This window comes from Heteronotia binoei, chromosome 10 (genome assembly GCF_032191835.1).
Source record: "Heteronotia binoei isolate CCM8104 ecotype False Entrance Well chromosome 10, APGP_CSIRO_Hbin_v1, whole genome shotgun sequence".
NCBI classification, from domain to species: Eukaryota; Metazoa; Chordata; class Lepidosauria; order Squamata; family Gekkonidae; genus Heteronotia; species Heteronotia binoei.
This window is the reverse complement of record NC_083232.1, coordinates 8348293-8370911: the sequence shown is the minus strand read 5'-3', so window position 1 is coordinate 8370911 and position 22619 is coordinate 8348293. Positions and strand designations below refer to the sequence as shown.

The window sequence follows — 22619 nt, the reverse complement described above, 5'->3', positions numbered from 1 at the left end:
AGAAGTTGGCAGCAACTTGTGAGTAGAGAGGCCAGAAATGGGGGGGGGGGGGGGAGTCTGCTGAGTACTTCATTATTCTCTGTGTGGAGATCGATTCTCATAGGGTATAATGGGGAATTGATCTGGAGGTTTCGGGGGCTCTGGGGGCGCTGTTTTTTGAGGTAGAGGCACCAAATTTTCAGTATAGTATCTAGTGACTCTCCCCAAAGTGTTCCCCAAGTTTCAAAACGATTGGACCATGGGGTCCAATTCTATGAACCCCAAAAGAAGGTGCCCCTATCCTTCATTATTTCCTATGGAAGGAAGACATTTAAAAAGGTGTGCGGTCCCTTTAAATGTGAGGGCCAGAACTCCCTTGCAGTTCAATTATGCTTGTCACACCCTTGTTCCTGGTTCCGCCCTGATGTCTCCTGGCTCCACCCCCAAAGTCTCCTGGCTCCACCCGCAAAGTCCCCAGATATTTCTTGAATTGGACTTGGCAACCCTAGGGAGGGAGGAAGAGCGAGTCCTCCCTCCCTAGGGTTCGGCAACAGGCTGGAGGGGGTGGGGGGCGGCGGCGGCGGGCCGGAGGGGGATAGCGGCTGCGGTGGCGGCTACGGCGGCAGCGTGGGAGGGGGAAATGAAGGCAAACTAAATACTTGCCTGGGGTGCCGGGGGGCAAATGGGAAAGGAAGGGGGGAGGAAGGGAGGAGGTGGGGGCGCTGTGCCAAGGGGGAGTCGGCAGAGGGGCACCTGTGTCTCTCTAGGGCACCAGGGACCCACGGCCGACCCTGCTTGAAGGGCTGTCGTCTAGAGGATGCTGTGGAATTGTTTTCTGTGGCCCCAGAAGGTCGGACCAGAACCAATGGGTTGAAATTAGATCAAGAGAGTTTCCAGCTCAACATTAGGAAGAACGTCTTAACCGAGCAGTTCCTCAGTGGAACAGGCTTCCCCGGGAGGAGGTGGGCTCTCCTTCCTTGTAGGTTTTGAAACATAGGCTAGATGGCCATCTGACAGCGATGAGGATCCTGTGAATTTAGGGGGAGGTGTTTGTGAGTTTCCTGCAGTGTGCAGGGGGTTGGACTAGATGACCCTAGAGGTCCCTTCCAACTCTACGATTCTATGATTCCTGACCATTAGAGTAGTTCCTCAGCGGAACAGGCTTCCTCCTTGGGAGGTGGTGGAGAGCCAGTCTGGTGTAGTGGTTAAGTGTGCGGACTCTTATCTGGGAGAACCGGGTTTGATTCCCCACTCCTCCACTTGCACCTGCTGAGATGGCCTTGGATCAGCCATAGCTCTGGCAGAGGTGGTCCTTGAAAGGGCAGCTGCTGTGAGAGCCCTCTCCAGCCCCACCCACCTCACAGGGTGTCTGTTGTGGGGGAGGAAGGTAAAGGAGATTGTGAGCCGCTCTGAGACTTTTCAGAGTGGAGGGCAGGATATAAATCCAATATCTTCATCTACCTCACAGGGTGTCTGTTGTGGGGGAGGAAGGTAAAGGAGATTGTGAGCCGCTCTAAGACTCTTTGGAGTGGAGGGCGGGATATAAATCCAATATCATCTTCTTTTCTCCTTCTCCTTCTCCTTCTCCTTCTCCTTCCTTCCTTCCTTCCTTGGAGGTTTTTCAACAGAGGCTAGGGGGCCATCTTACAGCAATGAAGATCCTGTGAATTTAGGGGGAAGTGTTTGTGAGTTTCCTGCATTGTGGAGGGGGTTGGACTAGATGACCCTGGAGGTCCTTTCCAACTCTATGATTCTATGGAGATTTGGGGGGTGAAAAAGGGTGGGACTGGGGTGAGGGGATGGAGCTCAGATGGGCATAATGCCATCTATTCCACCCTCCCAATCTGTCCTTTTCCTCCAGGAGAGCTGACCTTTGTTCACTTGTAATTCCGAGAATTCTCCAGGCCATGCCTGGAGGTTGGTAACCCTGGGCACAAGTAAGGGATACAAGAGAATGGGGAGAGACTGCTCGGGCTGCTAGGTGGTTGTGGCTTGGAAAGCAGGGCTTCTGGGTCAGTGATACAGAAGCAAGGTAGCCTGTTTCTTGCTGCAGTCATCTTAACTCCTGCAGGATTGCATATATTAATATCTCTTTCCGACCCAGAAAAATCTGTCGTTTCGGTTTCTTCCCAGCCACAGGGAGAGACGCAGCAGCACGAACCTCCCCCTGGTGGCCACCTGCTAGCTATACAGGCTCCCTAAGTTTGCCAGCTCTTTGCTGGGGAATTCCTGGAGATTTGGGGGCGGAGCCTGGGGAGGGTGCGGTTTGAGGAGGGAGGGGCTTCAGCAGGCTATATTGCCTGTTTTAAAACAATTTTAGTGGTAACATATGGTAACAAATCTATTTCTTACATCTTAATAACTTCTTTTATCTACCCCATATATTACTTTCTACCCACCCCTCCCCCCGTTACTTGACCCCCCGCCGGTGTTACTTACTTAAAATGCTAATGTTTAAAGGTACCCTTAACTATTAAAACAAAAACTTATATTCTTCTTCTTTCTAAAATTTAAACATTATCAGAAATTGTCCAATGTCCTTTTATCTTCCACTCTTTTTCTACATATCTTCTAAACTTTTTCCACTCCGTCTTAAAAACTTCTAGATCATAGTCTCTTAATATTCTTGTTAATTTGTCCATTTCACGCCATGTCATAACTTTTATAATCCAATCCCATTTCTCTGGTATTTTTTCTTGCTTCCACAACTGCGCATATAATGTCCTAGCAGCTGAAAGCAAGTACCAAATTACAGTTTTATCTTCTTTTGGAAATGTTTCCATTTGTAATCCCAACAGAAAAGTCTCTGCAACTTTCTTAAATTCATATCCCAAGATCTTAGAAATTTCTTGCTGAATCATCTTTTTTGCCCTTTCACAAGTCCACCACATATGGTAGAAAGAACCTTTGTGTCTTTTACGTATTTTTCAGAGCATAAGGCGCTCTGGACCATAGGACACACCTTCCTCCTGGGGAGCGATCCGCTGCCTCCGCCTCCGATCCTGGCGCTTCCCCCACGCCTGCCTGCCTGGCTCCAGCTTCTTCCAGCAAATACTGGATCGCTCCACGCTGCCCCCACCGCAAACCCAGCGCTTCGCAAGCGCCGGCTGCGGAGAGGGCAGCGTGCTTCCTCCGTGCCTGTCTGCCTGGCTCCAGCTCTGACGCTTACAGCAAGCGCCAGGATCGGAGGGCAGAGGGAGCGATCCTGGCGCTTGCTGTAAGCGTCAGAGCTGGAGCCAGGCAGACAGGCATGGAGGAAGCACGCTGCCCCCTCCACAGCCGGCGCTCGCGAAGCACTGGGTTTGCGGTGGGGGCAGCGTGGAGCGATCCCAGCGCTTGCTGGAAGCAGAGCTGGAGCCAGGCAGGCAGGCGCGGGGGAAGCGCCGGGATCGGAGGCGGAGGCAACGGATTGCCCCTCCCGGAGGAAGGTACCTTCGCTCCATAAGACGCACACACTTCCCCCCCACACTTTTTTTTTGGGGGGGGGAAGTGCGTCTTATGGTCCGAAAAATACGGTACATTTCCAACATCTATCTGGCATCTTGTGCATCTTTGCCTTTTTTTTAGGAGTCATATACCATCTATACATCATTTTAAAACAGTTCTCTTTAATGCTATGACACGTCGAAAGCTTCATAGAATTCTTCCACAAGTGTTCCCAAGTTTCCATCTGTATTTCTTTATTTACAGCAGACTATATTGCCTTAGAGTCCACTGGGAAGCAGGCCGTTTTCTCCAGGCAAACTGTTCTTTGTCACCTGGACAGCCAGCTGACTTCTCAATAAGAGTGAACCCATTTGTGGTTTGTAATCATCGCTGCCGCCAAACCTGCTGGTGACCTTTTTGGTTGCCCCAAAGGAGAAAGAGGACCGTACTCTTAGTTCAGATTAAGAGAGCCAGTTTGGTGTAGTGGTGAAGTGAGCGGACTCTTATCTGGGAGAACCGGGTTTGATTCCCCACTCCTCCACTTGCACCTGCTGGAATGGCCTTGGGTCAGCCAGAGCTCTAATAGAGAGCCAGTTTGGTGTAGTGGTGAAGTGTGTGGACTCTTATCTGGGAGAACGGAGTTTGATTCCCCACTCCTCCACTTGCACCTGCTGGCATGGCCTTGGGTCAGCCATCGGTCTGGCAGAGGTTGTCCTTGAAAGGGCAGCTGCTGTGAGAGCCCTCTCCAGCCCCACCCACCTCACAGGGTGTCTGTTGTGGGGGAGGAAGGGAAAGGAGATTGTGAGCCGCTCTGAGACTCTGAGATTCAGAGTGGAGGGCAGGATATAAATCCAAAAGAGCCAGTTTGGTGTAGTGGTTAAGTGTGCGGACTCTTATTTGGGAGAAGCGGGTTTGATTCCCCACTCCTCCACTTGTAGCTGCCGGAATGGTCTTGGGTTAGTCATAGCTCTGGCAGAGGTTGTCCTTGAAAGAGTAGCTGCTGTGAGAGCCCTCTCAGCCCCACTCACCTCGCAGGGTGTCTGTTGTGGGGGATGGAGATAGAAGAGAGTGTAAGCCGCTCTGAGTCTCTGATTCAGAGAGAAGGGCGGGGTATAAATCTGCCTTCTTTTTCTTCTCTTCCTCTTCCTCCTCTTCTTCTCCTCCTCCTCCTTCTAGACAAGGTCTTTGACCAGTGGCTAGTTAAGTAACAAATTCTTTCTCAACTGGTCATATGACTTCATCTGCTGCTGAAGTCTTGGCTCTATCTGGGGTTCCCAACCTCCAGGTTGGGCCTGGAGACCTCCCGCTTTGGCAACTGATCTCCAGCTGGCAGAGATCAGCTCCTCTGGAGAAAATATCAATTTAACAGGTTCCGATGTGTAAATATGGAACAATACAACCAACACCGGAAATATACACATATCACATCCAAGTGTGTACAAAGGTATATTTTAGCGACAAAGACAGAACGGCTTTTAAACATACAGTCGTGCTTCCAGAAAAGCGGCTGGTTTTACAAAACGCAATCCCCAAAGAAGCGTGAAACAATGGCGGTATTAGGGGGCGTGGCCAGATAGGCAAATTAGTTCCGGCTGGGCTTTGTCTACAGAAAAAGCCCTGAGTAGAAGGCAGCTTCATGTGCATTCATGTGCGCGTGCATGTCAAGTCCAGTCCGGAAGAATTTGCCCTGTCCCCCCTTTGGCTCAGTTTTCCATGACTCTCCTTCCTCGTTTGCAGTGCTGCACCTGTGGAAAAGCATTTAAGAAGCTCTGGTCACTTCACGAACACAACAAAATTGTCCACGGCTACGCAGAGAAGAAGTTCTCCTGCGAGATCTGCGAGAAGAAGTTCTACACCATGGCGCACGTGCGCAAGCACATGGTCGGTGAGTGGGGAAAAGGGGCCAGTAGCAGCAGGCTCACCGTAGTGTTGGAAATGAGACCCCCCTGCTCTCTCCAGCACCCTTGCAGCAATCGAGGGTTTTAGCTAGCCAAGGTGGGCATATGAAATTTGTGTCCCTCTGTTCCCTTCTCTCTCAGCTTTGTAAGGCATTTCTTACAAACGTGAGAGCCAGTTTGGTGTAGTGGTTAAGGGTGCAGACTCTTATCTGGGAGATCCAGGTTTGATTCCCCACTCCTTTACTTGCACCTGCTGGAATGGCCTTGGGTCAGCCAGAGCTCTCGCAGAGCTGTCCTTGAAAGGGCAGCTTCTGTGAGATCTCTCTCAGCCCCACCTACCTCACAGAGTAAGAACGTAAGAGAAGCCATGTTGGATCAGGCCAATGGCCCATCCAGTCCAACACTCTGTATCACACAGTGGCCAAAACACACACACACACACACACTGTGGCTAATAGCCACTGATGGACCTCTGCTCCATATTTTTATCCAATCCCCTCTTGAAGCTGGCTATGCTTGTAGTCGCCACCACCTCCTTTGGCAGTGAATTCCACATGTCAATCACCCTTTGGGTGAAGAAGGACTTCCTTTTATCCATTTTAACCTGACTGCTCAGCAATTTCATCGAATGCCCATGTGTTCTTGTATTGTGAGAAAGGGAGAAAAGGGTGTTTGTTCTGGCGGGGTGGGGTGGGGGAGGTAAAGGAGGTTGTGAGTTGCTCTGTGATTCAGAGTGAAGGGCAGAATATAAGTCCAAAATTATCATCATCTTCTTCTTCTTCTTCTTCTTCCTGTCTGTATTGCAACAAACTTGCTTGGTTTGTTCTCTGTATTGAGAAAGACACCCCCAAACACATATAACACATAGTGTTCTATGCTCACGTGTAGGAAGGGGACACTTACAAAGTGGCAACCTGAATTGTTCCAGACCCATCAGGGCTACCAGAAGTGGGTTGTATCAGCCGCTTCCCTTGACACCCTTCCTGAGTCAGAACGTTGCCCAGTAACCAAGTCTCTTCTCCTTCTCGTCGTTTCTTCTAGCTCACACCAAGGACATGCCCTTCACCTGCGAGACGTGTGGGAAGTCTTTCAAGCGCAGTATGTCCTTGAAGGTTCATTCTCTGCAGCACTCGGGAGAGAAACCCTTTAAGTGTGAGGTGAGAACAAACAATGGTATGGCTCCTCACAGCCACCGTTATCCATAGAATCATAGAGTTGGAAGGGGTCACAGAAGCCATCTAGTCCAACCCCCTGCTCAAGGCAGGATCAGCCAAGAGCAGGGTTTCTCAAACCTTCCCCTTCCGTGGCCCAGTTCTCTCCCCGTGGTCTGGGCCAAGGACACTCAGGGAGCAATACAGAGACTGCGTGCCGACCAGGAGTTTTCTCCGCCCTCTCCGATGTTTCTGAACATCAGAGAGGGACAGGGGACGGCTTCTGGCCAGCGCACAGTCTCAGTAGCGCTCTTTGAGTGCTACAGACGATGGCAGCTTGGGGGGGCAGGGCCTGGAGCGCCAAAGATAAATAGAGAGGGGAGGGCGCTGTTGGGCCACCCCTGGCGACCCGGTATTGAGGTTTCCATGACCCGGTACCAGGTTGCAACCCTGCAAATGGGAAATGCTGGCCTAGAGGATCTCTGTCAAGTGTTCGTACAACTGCTGATTGAGGACTGCGAGTGAGTGGGAGCAAGTTTTTCATCATATCCATATGGTAGCTTCCCATCCTTAATTCAAACCCATTACTATAAGTCCTCTCCTCTGCTGCCAACAGGGACAGCTCCCTGCCCCTCCTCTAAGTGACAACCCTTAAAGACAGCAATCATGTCTCCCCTCAGCCTCTTCTTCTCCAGACTGAACCTTCCCACGTCCCCCAGCCTTTCCTCACAGGGCTTCTAAGCGACAGCCCCTCAGATACTTCTAGAGAGCAATCCTGTCCCCCCTCAGCTGCCTCTTCTCCAGACTGAACCTTCCTAAGTCCCTCAGTCTTTCCTCACAGGGCTTCTAAGCGACAGCCCCTCAGATACTTCTAGAGAGCAATCCTGTCTCCCCCTCAGCCTCCTCTTCTCCAGAATGAACCTTCCCAAGTCCCTCAGCCTTTCCTCACAGGGCTTCTAAGCGACAGCCCCTCAGATACTTCTAGAGAGCAATCCTGTCCCCCCTCAGCCTCCTCTTCTCCAGACTGAACCTTCCCAGGTCCCTCAGCCTTTCCTCACAGGGCTTCTAAGCGACAGCCCCTCAGATACTTCTAGAGAGCAATCCTGTCCCCCCTCAGCCTCCTCTTCTCCAGACTGAACCTTCCCACGTCCCCCAGCCTTTCCTCACAGGGCTTCTAAGCGACAGCCCCTCAGATACTTCTAGAGAGCAATCCGGCCCCCCCCTCAGCCTCCTCTTCTCTAGACTGAACCTTCCCACGTCCCCCAGCCTTTCCTCACAGGGCTTCTAAGCGACAGCCCCTCAGATACTTCTAGAGAGCAATCCTGTCCCCCCTCAGCCTCCTCTTCTCCAGACTGAACCTTCCCACGTCCCCCAGCCTTTCCTCACAGGGCTTCTAAGCGACAGCCCCTCAGATACTTCTAGAGAGCAATCCTGTCTCCCCTCAGCCTCCTCTTCTCCAGACTGAACCTTCCCACGTCCCTCAGCCTTTCCTCACAGGGCTTCTAAGCGACAGCCCCTCAGATACTTCTAGAGAGCAATCCTGTCCCCCCTCAGCCTCCTCTTCTCCAGACTGAACCTTCCCACGTCCCCCAGCCTTTCCTCACAGGGCTTCTAAGCGACAGCCCCTCAGATACTTCTAGAGAGCAATCCTGTCCCCCCTCAGCCTCCTCTTCTCCAGACTGAACCTTCCCACGTCCCCCAGCCTTTCCTAAAAGGGCTTCTAAGCGACAGCCCCTCAGATACTTCTAGAGAGCAATCCTGTCCCCCCTCAGCCTCCTCTTCTCCAGACTGAACCTTCCCACGTCCCCCAGCCTTTCCTCACAGGGCTTCTAAGCGACAGCCCCTCAGATACTTCTAGAGAGCAATCCTGTCCCCCCTCAGCCTCCTCTTCTCCAGACTGAACCTTCCCACGTCCCTCAGCCTTTCCTCACAGGGCTTCTAAGCGACAGCCCCTCAGATACTTCTAGAGAGCAATCCTGTCCCCCCTCAGCCTCCTCTTCTCCAGACTGAACCTTCCCAAGTCCCTCAGCCTTTCCTCACAGGGCTTTTAAGCGACAGCCCCTCAGATACTTCTAGAGAGCAATCCTGTCCCCCCTCAGCTGCCTCTTCTCCAGACTGAACCTTCCCAAGTCCCTCAGTCTTTCCTCACAGGGCTTCTAAGCGACAGCCCCTCAGATACTTCTAGAGAGCAATCCTGTCCCCCCTCAGCCTCCTCTTCTCCAGACTGAACCTTCCCACGTCCCCCAGCCTTTCCTCACAGGGCTTCTAAGCGACAGCCCCTCAGATACTTCTAGAGAGCAATCCTGTCCCCCCTCAGCTGCCTCTTCTCCAGACTGAACCTTCCTAAGTCCCTCAGTCTTTCCTCACAGGGCTTCTAAGCGACAGCCCCTCGGTTACTTCTAGAGAGCAATCCTATCCCCCCTCAGCCTCCTCTTCTCCAGACTGAACCTTCCCAAGTCCCTCAGCCTTTCCTCATAGGGCTTCTAAGCGACAGCCCCTCAGATACTTCTAGAGAGCAATCCTATCCCCCCTCAGCCTCCTCTTCTCCAGACTGAACCTTCCCAAGTCCCTCAGCCTTTCCTCACAGGGCTTCTAAGTGACAGCCCCTCAGATACTTCTAGAGAGCAATCCTGTCTCCCCCTCAGCCTCCTCTTCTCCAGACTGAACCTTCCCAAGTCCCTCAGCCTTTCCTAAAAGGGCTTCTAAGCGACAGCCCCTCAGATACTTCTAGAGAGCAATCCTGTCTCCCCCTCAGCCTCCTCTTCTCCAGACTGAACCTTCCCAAGTCCCTCAGCCTTTCCTAAAAGGGCTTCTAAGCGATAGCCCCTCAGATACTTCTAGAGAGCAATCCTGTCTCCCCCTCAGCCTCCTCTTCTCCAGACTGAACCTTCCCAAGTCCCTCAGCCTTTCCTCACAGGGCTTCTAAGCAACACCCCCTCAGATACTTCTAGAGAGCAATCCTTTCCCCCTCAGCCTCCTCTTCTCCAGACTGAACCTTCCCAAGTCCCTCAGCCTTTCCTCACAGGGCTTCTAAGCGACAGCCCCTCAGATACTTCTAGAGAGCAATCCGGTCCCCCCCTCAGCCTCCTCTTCTCTAGACTGAACCTTCCCACGTCCCCCAGCCTTTCCTCACAGGGCTTCTAAGCGACAGCCCCTCAGATACTTCTAGAGAGCATTCCTGTCCCCCCTCAGCCTCCTCTTCTCCAGACTGAACCTTCCCAAGTCCTTCAGCCTTTCCTTATAGGGCTTGGTCTCCAGGCGCCTGATTGTCCTCGTCTGTCTCCTCTGCACCTGCTAGATCCTCTGAAATCCTAGATCCTCTGATTCTGCTAGATCTTCTGAATTCCCAGTTCTAGCAAGTCTCTAGCTCAGAGTTCCCAAACAGACCTATCCGTTCCGGTAGACTTTAGACTTCTCTAGTTTGATATCTAGTAGTAGTGTATGGGTGTGAGAGCTGGACTAGATAGATGCTTTTGAGATGTGGTGCTGGAGAAGACTCTTGAGAGTCCCTTGGACTGCAAGAAAATCAATCAGTCAGTCCTAAGGGAAATCAGCCCAGACTTTTCACTGGAAGGTCAGATGCTGAAGCTGAAGCTCAAATACTTTGGCCACCCAATGAGAAGGGAGCACTTACTGGAGAAGACCCTGATGCTGGGAAAGACAGAAGGCAAAAGGAGAAGGGGATGGCAAAAGGTGAGATGGCTGGACAGTGTTACTGATGTAACAAACACGAATTTTGGCAGACTTCGGAGGATGGTGGAAGACAGGAGGGCCTGGCGTGGCTTGGTCCATGGGATCGCAAAGAGTTGAACTCAACTGTGCGACTAAACAACAGTTTGATATCTGGCCAGATAAATTGGTGAATAAAGATGAAATCTTTAATCTCGACAATATGGGCGATAGCACTCATGATGATCGCTAAAAATTGGAACCCCCCCCCCCCCCACACACACACACACCCATGATTGAAATGTGGTATGATAAGTTATGGGACCAGTATGCAATGGGAAAGATAATGGATAACCTTTTTTTTATAATGATACTGATTCTGCTATAGATTATGATTTACTTTTGGGCCATGGTTTTGGAATTCTTTGGGGAAATTTCTTTTTTGCCTCATAGAATGGACTATAGACTATTTTTGTATTCTTAATACCTAGCATATTATGTCCTGTTTTTGTATTGATAACATATGGTTACAAAACTTAAGTATAAATTTTCTATACTAACCCATATGGTATTTCAACCCCCCCCCCAATGTTTGACTTCCCCGGAGTTATAAATTTAAGTTCAATACTAAAGGTACCGCTAACCAATCAAAGTTCAATATTCTTTTTTTTCTCTCATTAATACTAAAAAATTGTCCAATGTCCTTTTACATTCCACCCTTTCTCTATATATCCTTTAAATTTCGTCCACTCTTTCTTGAATATATCTAAATCATAGTCTCTTAAAGTTCTAGTTAATTTGTCCATCTCACTCCACGATAAAACTTTCACAATCCAATCCCATTTTTCTGTCCTGTTTTTGTTAATGGTTTTGTTACATGCATCCAATGGTTTAAATTAGATCTTTGTCTGCTGGATTTATATTTTTACTATTGATTTTCCATATGCTCCCTTTGTATTGCATTAGAATTTGCATCAATCTCGTTTTGTTCATTGTGCTCCTGAACCCCCTCTTATTTCTTGGGGGGTTTTCCCCCCTGTAAAATCCTTTATGAATCCAATAAACCATTTTCCAATTCCAAAAAAAGAGAAGAAGAGCAAAGCAGGAGTCGAGTCCACCTTGAAGACCAACGAAGTTTTATTCAGAAGGTAAGCTTTCATGTGCTAGAAGCATGCTTCATCCGACAGTAGGACGGAATGGCAAAGAATCCTAAATATAGAGAAAGTGGGCAGTGAATTAGTATGTAAAATCATGGAAATGTTTGTCTGATGGTGTGCTTCTAGCACCGGAAAGCTTACATTCTGAATAAATGTTATTTAGATGCTATACTGAAAAATTTGTGCCTCTACCCCAAAAAACAGCCCCCCCCCCAGAGCCCCAGATACCCGCGGATCCATTCTCCATGATTTTCTATGGGAATAAATCTCCATAGGGAATAAAACTTAAAGGTGCAACTCGACTCCTGCCTTGTTCTACTGCTTCAGACCAACATGGCTGCTCACCTGGATCTAAAGAGAGAGAGAGAATTCCCCAACAGGGTCCCCTTGAGTCCCCCAGTGCGGTGGTCCTAGTATTACAACTCTTCTCCAAACTATAGACATCAGTTCTCTTTAGGGTTGCCAAGTCCAATTCAAGCAATATCTTGGGACTTTTGGGGTGGAGGCAGGAGACTTTGGGGGTGGAGCCAGGAGACATTAGGGGTGGAGCCAAGATCAAGGCTGTGACAAGCGTCATTGAACTCCAAAGGGAGTTCTGGCCATCACATTTAAAGGGACGGCACACCTTTTCAATTCCTTCCATAGGAAATAATGAAGGATAGGAGCACCTTCTTTTGGGGCTCATAGATTTGGACCCCCTGGTTCAATTTTTTTGAAACTTGGGGGGTATTTTGGGGAGAGGTACTAGATGCTGTACTGAAAGTTTGGTGCCTCTATCTCAAAAAACAGCCTCCTCAGAGCCCCAGATACCTGCGGGTCAATTCTCCATGATTTTCTATGGGAATAAATCTCCATAGGGAATAACAAGAGTTCCCAGCAGACATTTCCCTCCCCTCCCCCTGCTTTCTGACAACCCTGAAGTGTGGGGAGGGCCTCCAAACCGGGGGATCCCCTGCCCCCACCTGGGGATTGGCAACCCTAGTTCTCTTGGAGAAAATGGGTGCTTTGAAGGATGGGCTCTTTGGCATGATGCCCCACTGGGGACTCACCCTGAGCTTTGCCCCAAATCTCCAGGAATTTTCCAACCTGGAGTTGGGAGATCAGTTATCCTTCCATGGAATCTCCTGGCCCCATCTGGAGGGTGGACATCTTGGAGCTGCCAAGCGGGTCAACGTTTCAGGAGTCCTGCTCACTGCGGGGCCCGTAAAAGCTAAGCAAACCACATGATTTGTTTTTTGTGTAATCTTGGGGTTCAGCCAGAGTGGCGTGGGGGGTAGAAGTCATTGTGGTCCAGGGGGGTAGTGTTAGTCCTCAACAGGTCGGGGCTCTTGAGTGTAGGGTTGCCAAGTCCAATTCAAGAAATATCTGGGGACTTTGGGGGTGGAGCTAGGAGACATTGGGGGCGGAGCCAGGAACAAGGGTGTGACAGGCATAATTGAACTCCAAAGGGAGTTCTGGCCCTCACATTTAAAGGGACAGCACACCTTTTTAAATACCTTCCATAGGAAATAATGAAGGATAGAGGCACCTTCTTTCGGGGCTCATAGAATTGGACCCCCTGGTCTAATCGTTTTGAAACTTGGGGGGTACTTTGGGGAGAGGCACTAGATACTATACTGAAAATTTGGTGCCTCTACCTCAAAAAACAGCTGCCCCAGAGCCCCCTAAACCTCCGGATCAATTGCCCATTATACCCTATGAGAATCGATCTCCACATAGGGAATAATGAAGTGCCCAGCAGAAGTTTCCCTCCCCCCCCCCCCTTTCTGACTCTGAAGCGAGGGATTGGCCTCTCTACTCACGAGTTGCTGCCAACTTCTTCAAAGTAACACAGACACCCCATCCCAAGAGGAAGCCTTTCAATCGGAGACTGGAGCCTCCGGAGGTGGAAAGGCACATGGTCTTCTGGGGGCGGGGCTTCCCCCCGCCAGCCAGCTGACTGGGGGCAGGAAGGAGCCTGAGAAAGCGGAAGAACCCCCGCTGGGACCTGGGGATCGGCAAGCCTAGTTGAGTGCAGAACATCAACCAAGATGCACTTTGGCTCTACCTGGATTTTGCATTTGGTAACAGCATTGGGGCTCTCTCCCTTCCTCCAGAGATCCAGTCTGGTGTACTGGTTAAGTGCGCAGACTCTTATCTGTTTTGATTCCCCACTCCTCCACTTGCAGCTGCTGGAATGACCTTGGGTCAGTCATAGCTCTCGCAGAGCTTACCTTGAAAGGACAGCTTCTGGGAGAGCTCTCTCGGCCCCACTCGCCTCACAGGGTGTCTGTTGTGGGGGAAGAAGGGAAAGGAGATTGTAGGCAGCTCTGAGACTCTGTCCTTGAAAGGGCAGCTTCTGGGAAAGCTCTTTCAGCCCCACCCACCTCACAAGGTGTCTGTTGTGGGGTAGGAAGGGAAAGGAGATTGTAGGCCGCTCTGAGACTCTGTTCTTGAACAGGCAGCTTCTGGGAAAGCTCTCTCAGCCCCACCCACCTCACAAGGTGTCTGTTGTGGGGTAGGAAGGGAAAGGAGATTGTAGGCTGCTCTGAGACTCTGTCCTTGAACAGGCAGCTTCTGGGAAAGCTCTCTCAGCCCCACTCGCCTCACAGGGTGTCTGTTGTGGGGGAGGAAGGGAAAGGAGATTGTAGGCCACTCTGAGACTCTGTCCTTGAAAGGGCAGCTTCTGGGAGAGCTCTCTCAGCCCCACCCACCTCACAAGGTGTTTGTTGTGGAGGAGGAAGGGAAAGGAGATTGTGAGCCGCTCTGAGACTCTAATTCAGGGAGAAGGGCAGGGTATAAATCCAATATCTTCTTCAATATCTTCCTCCTTCTTCCCAGAACTGCAACGAGCGCTTCCAGTACAAGTATCAGCTCCGATCCCACATGAGCATCCACATCGGCCACAAGCAATTCATGTGCCAGTGGTGCGGGAAGGACTTCAACATGAAGCAGTACTTCGACGAGCACATGAAAACCCACACAGGTAAGGGCCCTCTGTAGGAGTCAGCCTCCCCTTGCTATCCATAAGCCAGTCCTACTAATTTATTTCATCTCTGGTGGGCGGCCTGCAGCAGAAGAACTAGTTTCGAGTCCAGTAGCCCTGACAGAATTTTCACGACTCCACAGCTTAGAGGGCGCATTGCTTAAGAACATAAGAGAAGTGATTAAGCTACGCCTTGCCAGAGTAGGGTTGCCAATCCCCAGGTGGGGGCAGGGGATCCCCCGGTTTGGAGGCCCTCCCCCCGCTTCAGGGTCATCAGAAAGCGGGGGGGAGGGGAGGGAAATGTCTGCTGGGAACTCTGTTATTCCCTATGGAGGTTTATTTCCATAGAAAATAATGGAGAATTGATCCGTGGGTATCTGGGGCTCTGGGGGGAGCTGTTTTTTGAGGTAGAGGCGCCAAATTTTCAGTATAGCATCTAGTGCCTTGCCCCAAAATTCCCCCCAAGTTTCAAAAAAATTGGATCAGGGGGTCCAATTCTATGAGCCCCAAAAGAAGGTGCCCCTATCCTTCATTATTTCCTATGGAAGGAAGGCATTGAAAAGGTGTGCCGTCCCTTTAAATCTGCGGGCCAGAACTCCCTTTGGAGTTCAATGATGCTTGTCACAGCCTTGATCTTGGCTCCACCTCTAAGGTCTCCTGGCTCCACCCCCAAAGTCCCCAGATATTTGTTAAATTGGAATTGGCAACCCTATGCCAGAGGCAAAACGGGCTCGTTGGGACTACATCGGGCTATACAAGCCACTGATAATCACATGCCGTCAAGTAGACCAGAGTCTGCTCACTCTGGAGATCTAGGGATGCGCCAGGGTGGATTTTGTCAGCGGTTATGATGCAAACAGGAATCTCTATTCGTCTCTTATCTTTGAAACACCGTGGGGGGTCAGTCAGTTGCGACTTGACAGTGTTTAACTGTTCTATTACATTCCCTTTATACAGGCCTTAAATTCATCAGGAGCTCACCGGAGCACAGCTCCTGAACCTTTCGGAGGGTTCCCCCTCCTCCTCCTCCTCCCCACCCACCTTGTCTAGTGAATAGCAGGCGCAGCTGCATAACAATCCCTGGATCAGGAGAGCGGGCAGCCAGCCAGCCACCAAGGGCTTTACCACATCACCAGGCACCTTCAGGGAGAGCCAGTTTGGTGTAGTGGTTAAGTGCGCGGACTCTAATCAGAGAGAACCAGGTTTGATTCCCCCCTCCTCCACTTGCACCTACTGGAATGGCCTTGGATCAGCCATAGCTCTGGCAGAGGTTGTCCTTGAAAGGGCAGCTGCTGTGAGAGCCCTTTCCAGCCCCACCCACCTCACAGGATGTCTGTTGTGGGGGAGGAAGGTAAAGGAGATTGTGAGCCGCTCTGAGACTCTTCGGAGTGGAGGGCGGGATATAAATCCAGTATCTTCATCTACCTCACAGGGTGTCTGTTGTGGGGGAGGAAGGTAAAGGAGATTGTGAGCCGCTCTGAGACTCTTCGGAGTGGAGGGCGGGATATAAATCCAGTATCTTCATCTACCTCACAGGGTGTCTGTTGTGGGGGAGGAAGGTAAAGGAGATTGTGAGCCGCTCTGAGACTCTTCGGAGTGGAGGGCGGGATATAAATCCAGTATCTTCATCTACCTCACAGGGTGTCTGTTGTGGGGGAGGAAGATAAAGGAGATTGTGAGCCGCTCTGAGACTCTTCGGAGTGGAGGGCGGGATATAAATCCAGTATCTTCATCTACCTCACAGGGTGTCTGTTGTGGGGGAGGAAGGTAAAGGAGATTGTGAGCCGCTCTGAGACTCTTCGGAGTGGAGGGCGGGATATAAATCCAATATCTTCATCTACCTCACAGGGTGTCTGTTGTGGGAGAGGAAGGTAAAGGAGATTGTGAGCCACTCTGAGACTCTTCAGAATGGAGGGCGGGATATAAATCCAATATCTTCTTCTTCATTAACCCCCAGAGAAGCCCACACCGCCCTTTCTCCACTTCTTATGTGATTTTGGGCAGCAGGTGACTTGCTGGCCTTTTGAAGGGGGGCGGGTGGCCAAGGAGAGCCCCAGGTGAGCGAGGCCTGCTTGGGTTGGCTGGATTTCTAGCCACCCCAAGCAGGCTTTGCTCACTCAGGGCTCTCCTTTCTTGCGTCAGGTTGCTTTTGGCTGGCGGGGATACCACAGAAGAAGGGGTTTTAGTATAAAGTCAAAGCAGATAGAATACCTCTGAAAAACAATGAATATACTTCAATCCTTATATATCAGGGGTGGCCAATGGTAGCTCTCCATTGGCCATGCTGGCTGGGGCTGATGGGAGTTGTAGGCAAAAAACATCTGGAGAGCTACCGGTGGCCACCCCTGTTATATATGCTTTATCCTATATACAACTTTAAACCAATGTGTACAAATATCGACTGGTGGGGGGGGGGGGAGGCACACGCTAATGAGTTATGCTAATGAGCTCCACCGCCTATTTTTCTCCACAACGACCCCTGCCTTTATATAGTGGAAAGAAGTGAAACTCTCTCCGCAGGTGACAAAAAAGGCATCCTCTTGTGTTCTAATGTTGCAGTTTTCTGCGAGATTCAGCTTTCCCATATTATATATTCCCTTTATAGAAGAAGAAGAAGAAGAAGATATTGGATTTATATCCCGCCCTCCACTCCGAAGAGTCTCAGAGCGGCTCACAATCTCCTTTCCCTTCCTCCTCCACAACAGACACCCTGTGAGGTGGGTGGGGCTGGAGAGGGCTCTCACAGCAGCTGCCCTTTCAAGGACAACCTCTGCCAGAGCTATGGCTGACCCAAGGCCATTCCAGCAGGTGCAAGTGGAGGAGTGGGGAATCAAACCCGGTTCTCCCAGATAAGAGTCCGCACACTTAACCACTACACCAAACTGGCTCTCATATACAGGCCTCATATTCAGCCGGAGCTCAGAGGAGCACAGCTCCTGAACCTTTCGGAGGGTCCCCCCCCCTCCTCCTCCCCACCCACCTTGGCCATTGAATAGTAGGCGCAGCTGCATAACAATCCCTGGATCAGGAGATCGGGCAGCCATCTGTGCTATATATAGCTTCCATTTAATTCTGGAAAGAGCGTGCCCGGTGCTGGCTCAGTCCCTTTAACGCATCTCCTAGTGATCCCCGGGCTGAAGGAGGCAAGACAGTCGACCACCAGGGATCGGGCCTTTTCAGTGGCAGCCCCCTCCTGGTGGAATCAATTGCCGGAAGAGGTTAGGGCCTTGCGGGACCTCGCTCAGTTCCGCAAGGCCCGCAAGACCATTCTCTTCCAGCAAGCCTTCAGTCGCCCGTAGAACTCTGGAACAACTGTCGTCCTGAGAATATGAGTGACATCTCATTTGTTAGCACCAATTGTATATCGTTTTAACTTATATCGTTTAACGGTGTTATTGATTTTATGACTGCGATCATAGTATACTATGATTTTGATGTAAGCCTCGACGGGGAGGGCGGGGTATAAATCGAAATAAACATAAACGTCTTGCGACTTCCCTGCTAGGTGAAAAGCCCTACATCTGTGAGATCTGTGGGAAGAGCTTCACCAGCCGCCCGAACATGAAGCGGCACCGCCGGACGCACACGGGAGAAAAGCCCTACCCTTGCGACGTTTGCGGCCAGCGCTTCCGGTTCTCCAACATGCTTAAGGCCCACAAGGAGAAATGCTTCCGGGTCAGCAACTCCGTGGCCTCGGATCCCATCAACAACAGCGACCCGAACTCCATCAGCTTATCTGCCAACCCAACTCATCTGGCCACCAGCGGCCCGCTTCACTCCACAGCGCTCCCTTTGCCTCTCATGCATGCTCAGAGCATCCCCCCGCCTCCTCATTTACCGCCACCGCCTCCTCTCTTCCCAGCAAGCAGAGTGAACTTGAACCACTAGGCCCTGGACTTTCTGTCGGCTCGCGCATCGACTGTTCTGCAGTTCAGGAAATGGCCAGAAGATGTCTCAGTCGTGAACATCGTTGAGGGTTGGGGAGAAGGTTGAGTTGGGTTTTGGGGGTCAACGGGCTTTGCTTTTGGCCCGCAGAGTTGAAGGGATTGTGGTTCTTTGCCTGAGTTTCCCACTTTGCATATAATCCGAAAGAAACCTTCTGCTTTCTTTGCGTGTGGAAGGGTGTAGACCAAACTCTGCTCGCTCTGGAGATCTAGGGATGCGCCAGGGTGGATTTTGCCGATGGTCATGATGCAAACAGGAATCTTCCCCTCCTTCTACCAAGTCCTCACCTGTGGCATAGTGGGGAATGGGCACATGTCTCTCCTTTGGAACCTGGGCCAACAGTTTGGAAGGAGCAAACCTGGCCCTCTTTTCTTCCTTGGGTGGAAATGGGTTGACCCCACGAATCTATTCCCATGAAGCAGGGTATCACAATAAGCCAGGGGATGGTGAAGCCATGATCAGTGGGGTATCGGATGCATGAGTTCTCCACTAGAGCTTCTCATCTCCTCACTTTCCCCATCTCAATATCATCAGTCACTTGGTGAGACGTCTCGCTTCTCTCCCCCTGCTTTATGACCGGCCCCTTCCTCCTTGCATAGTGGTAGAGGTGAGGTTAAAACTGGTTGATCCAGGAAATGGCACCAGTGAAGCACTTCTGGCTGCCTCATGGTCCCCTACTTCTCCCTTTTTCATTCACACGTATCTAGAACCCAAGTCTCAATTCTCCAGTTCTGTGGTGATTCCTGTCGTCGTTTCATCACACATTGTTTCTGGATGGGTCTCTAGAGCATTCAGTATCCAGATGTGGTCTACATCCTTCTTGGGTGCCCCCGTGGTGGCACTAAGTTGCCGACCCAAGGCCGGCACCCCAGGCAAGGCCCCACTGCCACCCCGATGCCTCAATGCCAGCACCCGCAAGGGCGAGCACAGCGGCTGTGAGGCTCCCAGTCTCAGAGCTCACCACTGGTGCCCACCGTTGCTCTGCCTCTTGTGTCTGCGATGCAAGAGGCAGAGCTATGGCGGGCGGCAGCGGTGCACACGCTGAGCCCGGGAGCCTCACTGCCTCTACCGAGCGGACTATTTCCATCTGCTTAGGAGCAAGGGAGGGTGGGAGGGCCCAAAGCGGCGCAGCTCTCCAGCTCGTTGGTCCGGGCAGCTGCCTATGGCTGCCCAATGGACGCGTTGGGTTTAGGGGTCCCCACGTGAAGATGTTGTTCTTCAGCGGGCCTCTGCACATTAAAGGTGAGAAGACAAACGGTGCAAAGGAAATAATCTTTCATGATTGTATAACCCCTAAAAGTTTCGTGTGTGGCTTTGTCAGGAGGAATCTTCCAGATTCTTTTTAGATCAGTCTTACGGGACATGCCCCCATACAGTGTGCTCTGCTGAAAGGCGCATGCAAGAACTGATCTAAACAGAATCTTGAAGATTCCCCTCGAACGAGCCGTGCACGAAACAAGTAGGGGGTTATACAGTCATTAAAGGTTCTTCCCTTTGCACCGTTTGTCATCTCACCTTTGTTTTGCTTTGGCGCGGGCCCCCTCTTTTCTACTGCACAACAAAGCAAACTCCTACACAAATAAGCACCTAAGTTCTCTTGGGAAGAAAGCCTGGCCCTTTTGGGAGGGGTAAGATTAAGAATTTATTACTTTAACTTTTTTGCACTTTATTAATCCATCGTTATAACTCATCCTTGATAGGATAATTGCAAGTTAGTCCATGCTCTGTCGACGGTTAATGAAACTTCCAGGTGCAACATCAGACCCTCTGCGTTTTGTGGCCATACAAGTTCCATTCCTGGCAGACATCTTCCCTGCACAGGTTCCCCCTTGAAATGGTTGAAGCTTCTACCCTATTGATGGCTTTGCCCCCGTCACCTTCCTGAACCTGCACGAAGAAGTCCACGGTCAACGTCAAGAGTTCTGTCCGATGTCTTATTCCTTGGTTCCTTGTCCCGGCCTTCCCCTAAGCCCAAAACCTGGAGGAATCTTTTTGGTTAAGAATTGCCTCTCTATGTCTGTTTTCCCCTCCTCTGTGTGTGTATCTGTAGTAATGCGGGGCTGGCCCCTGGAACAACAGCCATAACTTGTGAACGAACGCGAAAAGTGCGATACGGTTGTGGCTTGGACAAAAGAAAAAGGGTCAAGATAGTGCAATAACTGCAAAGCGGCGGGAAGGCCAAGCCACAGTTCAGGCTCTTTGAGAGGACACGTTGAGGTGTTCTGCTCTCTGGATCAGAAGTTTCTCTGCAGGACTGTTCCTGATGAACTCTTCAAGAGACTACGGCGAAGTCATTTAAGAGAGGTGGGGAAGAGAGGCGGCACTCACCCAGTCCCAACATTTTAGTAGCATGTCATGATTTGGAAGGGGGGGAAAAGGAGCGGGGGAAGTACACAGCTCTTCACATGCCTCAGATGAATTTTGTTAATGCCCAACGGTGGGCCGTGTATTACTTCTCTGCCGTTCGGCACCTGATGCCCGCCTCTGCCGAGAAGGAAAGGAAAAGCGAGTACCGGTGACTTTCTTTTAAGCGTGAACAAAAATTGCAATGAAGCACTTTATTCTGTATAGACTTGGGGAGGGGAGGGGCTGGGGCAGAAGCAGGAGGGTGGACCGTTGTCTTTACCCATTTTTTTCCAGCAGCCTCTTCAGAAATATGCTAGGAAATATATTACGACTTTCTGTTTTAACCGTCACATATAATCTGCATAACGTTTTATTTCTATCGTGCAAGGATCGAGGCGAGCTTCATGTTTCTCTGGGATGCCTTCAAATCGAGAGGAAGCATCAGCCTCCGGTTTTTGCAGCTGTGTTTCTTGTCGTGGGAAATGTCCGTTTTTCTCCCTTCTTCCATAAGAACATAAGAGAAGCCATGTTAGATCAGGCCAATGGCCCATCCAGTCCAACACTCTGTGTCACATAAGAACATAAGAGAAGCCATGTTGGATCAGGCCAATGGCCCATCCAGTCCCACACTCTGTGTCACAGAAGAACATTAGAGAAGCCATGTTGGATCAGGCCAATGGCCAATCCAGTCCAACACTCTATATCACATAAGAACATTAGAGAAGCCATGTTGGATCAGGCCAGTGGCCCATCCAGTCCAACACTCTGTGTCACATAAGAACATAAGAGAAGCCATGATGGATCAGGCCAGTGGCCCATCCAGTCCAACACTCTGTGTCACACAGTGGCCAAAAAAAAAAAATTATATATATACACACTGTGGCTAATAGCCACTGATGGACCTCTGCTCCATATTTTTATCTAGCCTCCTCTTGAAGCTGGCTATGCTTGTAGCCGCCACCATCTCCTGTGGCAGTGAATTCCACATGTTAATCACCCTTTGGGTGAAGAAGTACTTCCTTTTATCCGTTTTAACCCGACTGCTCAGCAATTTCATTGAATGCCCACGAGTTCTTGTATTGTGAGAAAGGGAGAAAAGGACTTCTTTCTCTACTTTCTCCATCCCATGCATTATGTTGTCAACCTCTATCATGTCACCCCGCAGTCGACGTTTCTATAAGCTGAAGAGCCCCAAGCGTTTTAACCTTTCTTCATAGGGAAAGGGTTCCAACCCTTTAAGAGGTGGGACACGACATATTCCAGGGCAAACAATGGGGCTCCCGGCTTTTCTTTGCTGTGTAATGCTGATACGAGGCAGAGGGGGGACAAGTTCAGGGGAGAATTTACGAGCCTTCGTGTTTCTCATGCCCTAATTCTCCCCCTTTCTGATTTTCCTTTTGCCGCCCTCAGTCAGAAATTAGCCCCCTTATTGCGGTGAGGAAAAGGGTGTGAGGATAATCAGCAGGAGTGGGGAGAAGGAACTGCTCTTTGGCCCACCTATTGTCCCCCAAAAGAAACAATTATGTCCCCCCATATTACTGTTAACGAGATAATGACTCTGCTATAGGGTCACCAGCTCATGAGAGGAGTCTCTCGCTGCAGCGGGACTTGGCAACCCTACACAATGGTGGTTTTTTTGGGAGCGTCCAAAACATTGTTTTGAAATGCAGGGAGACCCTCAGAGTGCTGAGGCCTCTCTAGGATAGTGTTGCCAGACCCCTCCAGTGAAGGTGGAGAGCCAGTTTGGTGTAGTGGTTAAGTGTGTGGACTCTTATCTTGGAGAACTGGGTTTGATTCCCCACTTCTCCACTTGCAGCTACTGGAATGGCCTTGGGTTAGCCATAACTTGGGTTAGCCATAACTATTGCAGGAGTTGCCCTTGAAAGGGCAGGTTCTGTCAGAAATCTCTCATCTCCACCCACCTCACAGGGTGTCTGTTGTGAGGAAGATAAAGGAGATTGTGAGCCGCTCTGAAACTCTGAGATTCAGAGTGGAGGGCGGGATATAAATCCAATATCATCATCATTCTTCTCCTTGTTCTCCTTCTCCTCTCTTCCTTCTGTTGGCTGAGGCTCAACAAGCC

At 50.6% G+C, this 22619-nt stretch overlaps 1 protein-coding gene across 1 annotated transcript in view; it reads left to right on the top strand.

Moving 5' to 3' along the window:
• ZBTB47 (zinc finger and BTB domain containing 47) overlaps positions 1–20886 on the top strand; it is a 71131-nt gene extending 50245 nt beyond the window's left edge. Inside the window, exons 3-6 of the mRNA XM_060248040.1 lie at positions 5143–5290; positions 6345–6460; positions 14101–14245; positions 17751–20886. Coding sequence (XP_060104023.1) covers positions 5143–5290; positions 6345–6460; positions 14101–14245; positions 17751–18133 — 792 coding nt within the window. The 3' untranslated portion in view covers positions 18134–20886. The remainder of the gene's footprint in view (positions 1–5142; positions 5291–6344; positions 6461–14100; positions 14246–17750) is intronic.
• The last annotated feature ends 1733 nt before the right edge of the window (positions 20887–22619 follow it).